This window comes from Penaeus vannamei, chromosome 8 (assembly GCF_042767895.1).
Source record: "Penaeus vannamei isolate JL-2024 chromosome 8, ASM4276789v1, whole genome shotgun sequence".
NCBI lineage: Eukaryota > Metazoa > Arthropoda > Malacostraca > Decapoda > Penaeidae > Penaeus > Penaeus vannamei.
Genome location: NC_091556.1, coordinates 711,498 through 716,497, shown reverse-complemented (window position 1 = coordinate 716,497; position 5,000 = coordinate 711,498). Strand labels below are relative to the sequence as shown.

General features: G+C 32.2%; 1 protein-coding gene across 1 annotated transcript in view; it reads left to right on the top strand.

Annotated features, from left to right (window-relative positions):
- LOC113812974 (probable rRNA-processing protein EBP2 homolog) overlaps nucleotides 1-5,000 on the top strand; it is a 7,947-nt gene that overhangs the window by 1,739 nt on the left and 1,208 nt on the right. The window contains exons 2-7 of the mRNA XM_027364908.2: nucleotides 349-464; nucleotides 814-906; nucleotides 1,286-1,393; nucleotides 3,392-3,622; nucleotides 3,905-4,069; nucleotides 4,978-5,000. The exon at nucleotides 4,978-5,000 is cut by the window's right edge and continues 51 nt beyond it. Coding sequence (XP_027220709.2) covers nucleotides 366-464; nucleotides 814-906; nucleotides 1,286-1,393; nucleotides 3,392-3,622; nucleotides 3,905-4,069; nucleotides 4,978-5,000 — 719 coding nt within the window. The 5' untranslated portion in view covers nucleotides 349-365. The remainder of the gene's footprint in view (nucleotides 1-348; nucleotides 465-813; nucleotides 907-1,285; nucleotides 1,394-3,391; nucleotides 3,623-3,904; nucleotides 4,070-4,977) is intronic.

Genomic DNA, 5,000 nt, shown 5'->3' with positions numbered 1-5,000 from the left:
ATAGGGAAATAGGATGATTGGATGGCGGTCTGGTGGTAGAGGCCTCAGGTTAGGAAGGTTTTTGGGTTCTTATTGTGATATTTGTGGATTTCCTAAGATTGGGTGGAGTAATAGTGACATTCTCAGAATGGCAATACTTTCATTTACATCATTTGCCATGGAAAATAACAAGAGGTTCACACATATTATAGTATTGATAATTGAAAAAAGTAATAATAATTGCAAGATTAGATGACTGTGTGAAACTAAAAAATTACTCTATTTCTTGTGAACCTTATAATCATTTCATATTCCAGAATTCTTTGTCTTCTTTATCAATATTGATAATGAAAATCAACCATTTTCCAGAGTTACAACCCTAAAGCATGGTGATGGAGTCTGACACAGAATCTGACTTCTCGGAGGAGGAGGAGTACTCAGACTATGAGGAATTGATCTCCGATGACGATGAATCAGATGGCGAGGTGAGAAGGGAATGCTGGTCTGCTTTTTTTTTTATATTATTATTAACTTTTATTAGTTGTAGCCTTTTTGTAAATTTATAAGCAAGACAGATGTGAAAATAAACCAAAAAGAAATGTACTGTGATTCTCATTAGACAGTTGTAGAAAGTATTTTTGTTTTTGATATTACTCTCAGAGACAATGTATGTATCTCTTTTCATTTAAAGAAATAAGTGATTTTCTAGTTAACAAATAATCTTTCGCTGAATTTTTGCTTACAAATTTTGGTAATCAAGATATTCAGGAAGTTTGAATGGAAATGTTATTTATCAGGAATTATGTATTGATTGATGTTCTGTCTTATTTACAGCTGCAAAGAGCCTTTGAAAGAGGGGACATAAAGCCTGGATTGAACTTTGCAGCAGACATTGATGCGCGGAATAAGGAAATGAAGAATGATGTGGTAAAGTTACTCGTTTTTGTAATGTTCTATTTGTTATGTATGTAATTGTACGTGTAATTTTAGAGTTGACAGCTGGAGGTTTTATTGGATACATTTTAGGTCTGTTGAAGTAGAAAGACAGGATTTGATTAAAAATTTATGAGAATATTAGTAGTTTTTAAGAATGAAATGAAGTGATTTTTGGACAACAGCCAAAAAATCCTTCACTAAGATTATGTTGCATACAAATTAGGTGCATATGGTCATGATAAAGTGATTGAGCGTTGAATTTTAGATCATATAACTCAGACGTAAAACTACAATGCTAAGTTGTACAGAGCTAAAATTTTCTTTAATTTTTTATTCTAAAGATATATTTTTCTTCTTGCTTACATTATAGGCTGGTCTTGAACAAAAACTAAAGGAGTTCAAACAGAGTTTACCGTGGATTGAACGACTAGATTTCACCAACACACCTGCCCCTTTGGCTCCAGAGCTAGACGTTGAGGTAAGTCGACTGCAAGAACAAAAAATAGGTTTCCCACTTCTTTTGGATAATTTAATTTATTTATTTGTTTATTTATTTATATATCTGTTTATTACTATATTGAGGGCATCTATGTCATAAGTCAACTATTTTCTGTCATGAGTTTTAAGGTAGTAGCTTTGTTGAGTCATAGTCACAGATTTTTATTTTTTCATTTATTTTGTTTTTATTTATTTGTTACTTGTTTTTATTTGTTTATTTTTATTTATTTATTTATTATTATTTTTGTTTATAGAAAATATTTGATTTCGTGTATGCATTCACATGTGCTTTTTAACATTCTTGAGTATTGGATTAGAAGTAATCGAAATAGACAGTATGTCTCATTCATTATATATTTATAAAGTTTGCCTTGTTTTTATCTGCACTGCATAAGTCTGTACTGGCTTGCAAACCAAACTGTTAGAATTATTTCATAATCTTTGGTATTGTGAAAGCAGTTATCATTAAATCATATATTTTTATATTTTTCATGAGAAAATGCAAAAGTTGGTACCAGATAATTAATATATATCATGAAAGCTAAAGTTTTTGCAGCATATAAGGGGATCGTTAGATAAAGAAAATAAGGGAAGAGTTAAGGAGTTGAATAATTATATTAATAGTTCACAAAGAGAAGAAAATGATAATCTATTAACAGGAGAATGAGGATATTAATGGAATTGTCTCACAGATAATGTCCAAAAATGGGATTAGGGGGAGATACATGCACTTCAGAGAAAAATTTGGCCTCAGCCTGTGGAATGTCATTTGACCGCAAGAGATTTAACGCCCATAATAGCGGATTTTCATGATTCCTTCAAATAGATGTTGATTCAGGGGGAATATAAATTTATAGATTGTGAAACCATATATCGATGTAGTAATAAGTTCGAATGCATTAATGGGTATGATTCATGATTCATGATTCCTTCAAATAGATTTTGATTCAGGGGGATTATAGATTTATAGATTGTGAAACCATATATCGATGTAGTAATAAGTTCGAATGCACTAATGGACACAGGAAGAGCTGAATTTATAGTTTCCTGGAGCAAGACCAACTTATTTTGTAATTTTTACTATTGATAGCCCTACCCAATTTTAGTGATATTTATAGCCCATTGAAGTTACACATCAAAATAAGGAATTTTCAAGTATAAGAAGAAGAAAAATATGTATATATATATATATATATATATATATATATATATATATATATATATATATATATATATATATATATATATTGTATTATATTATGATATATATATGTATATGTATATATATATATTTTTTCTTATACTTGAAAATTCCTTATTTTGATGTGTAACTTCAGTGGGCTATAAATATGGCTATCAATACTAAAAGATATCATATAATATATATGTGGGGGGGGGGGGATTTATAGTTGATATAAATCCTAAGTCTGCATTGATATGACATGGAGGTTTCCTAGTCTTATCAAAATATTTTTAAAAATGCATTTACTTTGAGATATCAAAGCTTATTTCTTTCGGAACAAGTGACTTATTGCTTGTCCATGCCATGTTTGAAAGTTTGGTTCTAACTTTTCCATAGCAAGGCCAGATTTTTATTCATTTGTTTGTTTATTATTATTATTATTTATTTATTATTATTATTTTTTTTATTATTAATTTTTCTTTTTGAGACGGGGGCTACTAAAATTCAACATTTTGGAAAATTATAAAAGCGAAACCAAGTCCACATGAAATGTTAAAATGTGCCAGCATAAGCCACTTTGTAAAAGAAAATAAGCAGTACTTTTTCTGTATTTCAAAAATTACAACCTAATCTGTAAACTATAGAATCAGCTGTTACAAGAGAAATGTATGGAAATTGGAGTCTGTCCCTTTAATTAGCAACTGATAAACAAATACCCCCCTCCCCCCCAACACTAGCGATACCCCATCAATTACTCGATTAAGCAGATTCCTCATTTGTGTTTGACCTCAACAGATAGCTGAACACGCCAGGGTGCGCGAGACCAGAATGAAAGGTACCGTGAAGAACTTCAACCTGGATGAAGACCCAATCCACAATGACTTCAAACGGGAAATGATTTTCTACAGACAGGCTCAGCAGGCGGTTCTGGACGGGTATGAACGACTTGAAAAGCTGGAGAGGCCAACGCTTAGGCCTGACGACTATTTCGCGGAAATGGCCAAAAGTGATGTTCACATGCAGAAGGTAGTATTGTTTTAGGGGTTAATTTTTTTCTTTCTTCTTCTTCTTCTTCTTCTTATTATTTTTTTTTTTTTTTATAAAATTTTTATAATTTTATTTAAAGTAATTTTTTTATTCTTAGAAACTGAGAAAGCAAATCTAAGTGATCGTGAAATGTAATTGCCCAGCATTAAGCTAAATTATTTAATTACAAAATTTCTATAAATTAATGAATATTCAGCGAGTAACATTCTGAGACTTACATCTTGCATCCACAAGTTTCTAAGTCTTGCGAATCACCCCCAGGTTCGAAAAAGGCTAATGAACAAGAAGGCAGGACAGGAAATGAGCGAGAAGGTTAAGAAGATCAGAGAAATCAAGAAATTCGGCAAGAGGGTCCAGATAGAGCGAGAGCAGCAGAAGCACAAGGAAAAGAGAGAGATGCTAGAGAAAGTTAAACAGTTTAGAAAGGTGAGCGTCTTGCCAATATTGACTTTTTGTTCCACTTTTTACCCTCCTGGCATTCGGTTCTTGATTCAGGTGCATATATTTTTTTACTGCCTGATTTTGAATGGTAGAATTGATTGTGAGGAGACGAGTGTGTAGTAGTGTAGTGTTTAAACTTTAAAGTGTAGTATTTGCGCCGTCATTGATGTTTATTGGAAAGTGGTGGAATAAGATTTATTTTCCTCGTTTAAACCTCCCTTGCTATTTTGTATTGTTAAGGTATAGACTAAATAGTATATACAGATATACAGCTGGAATTATACCATAAGCAAAATCCACAGCATAACTGAGTCCAACTAAACTCCTTGTTAGCAATGTATTCTGGGTGTTTCAATTTTCCTGTCATTATTCTCAACTGTAGAGGATGGTAGTTGGACTCTTAAATGTAGTGGCTTTTTTGTGTCCAATTGATTGGTTGTGTGGCTATAAGTTTGTTGTCAATTATATATTTTTTTCATTGCTCACCATAAACTGTAGCCTGTTTGAAGTGTCCTGAAGACTATAGACTCCCTTTTGTAATATGGAAAGTTGTAGTGCCTTACATTGTGTGTGTGTGTGTGTGTCTGTCTGTCTGTAGAGGCATCCTTTTCAAGATACTGTTTCAGTACTTTTCCTGGTATTTTTCTCATTGTGGGCCTATATTCCGAGAATTGATATTTTGCTTTTGCACTAAGTCTTCAAGGCATTGGTCCTTATAAGGGTGACTTTCGTTTCTTGCATGTTACTTTCAGAATAAGAAAATTCTTTTGTGGTGAGGGGTTATCTAGAAGTGCTGAATTTGACTCTCTACTTCAAGTTTGGATGTGGTTATGCAGTAAAGATTGATGTTTAAGCTTGAGTTTGTGAACTACAACCTGTCTTTTTATTCGCAGGGCAAAACAGACAACATTGATTT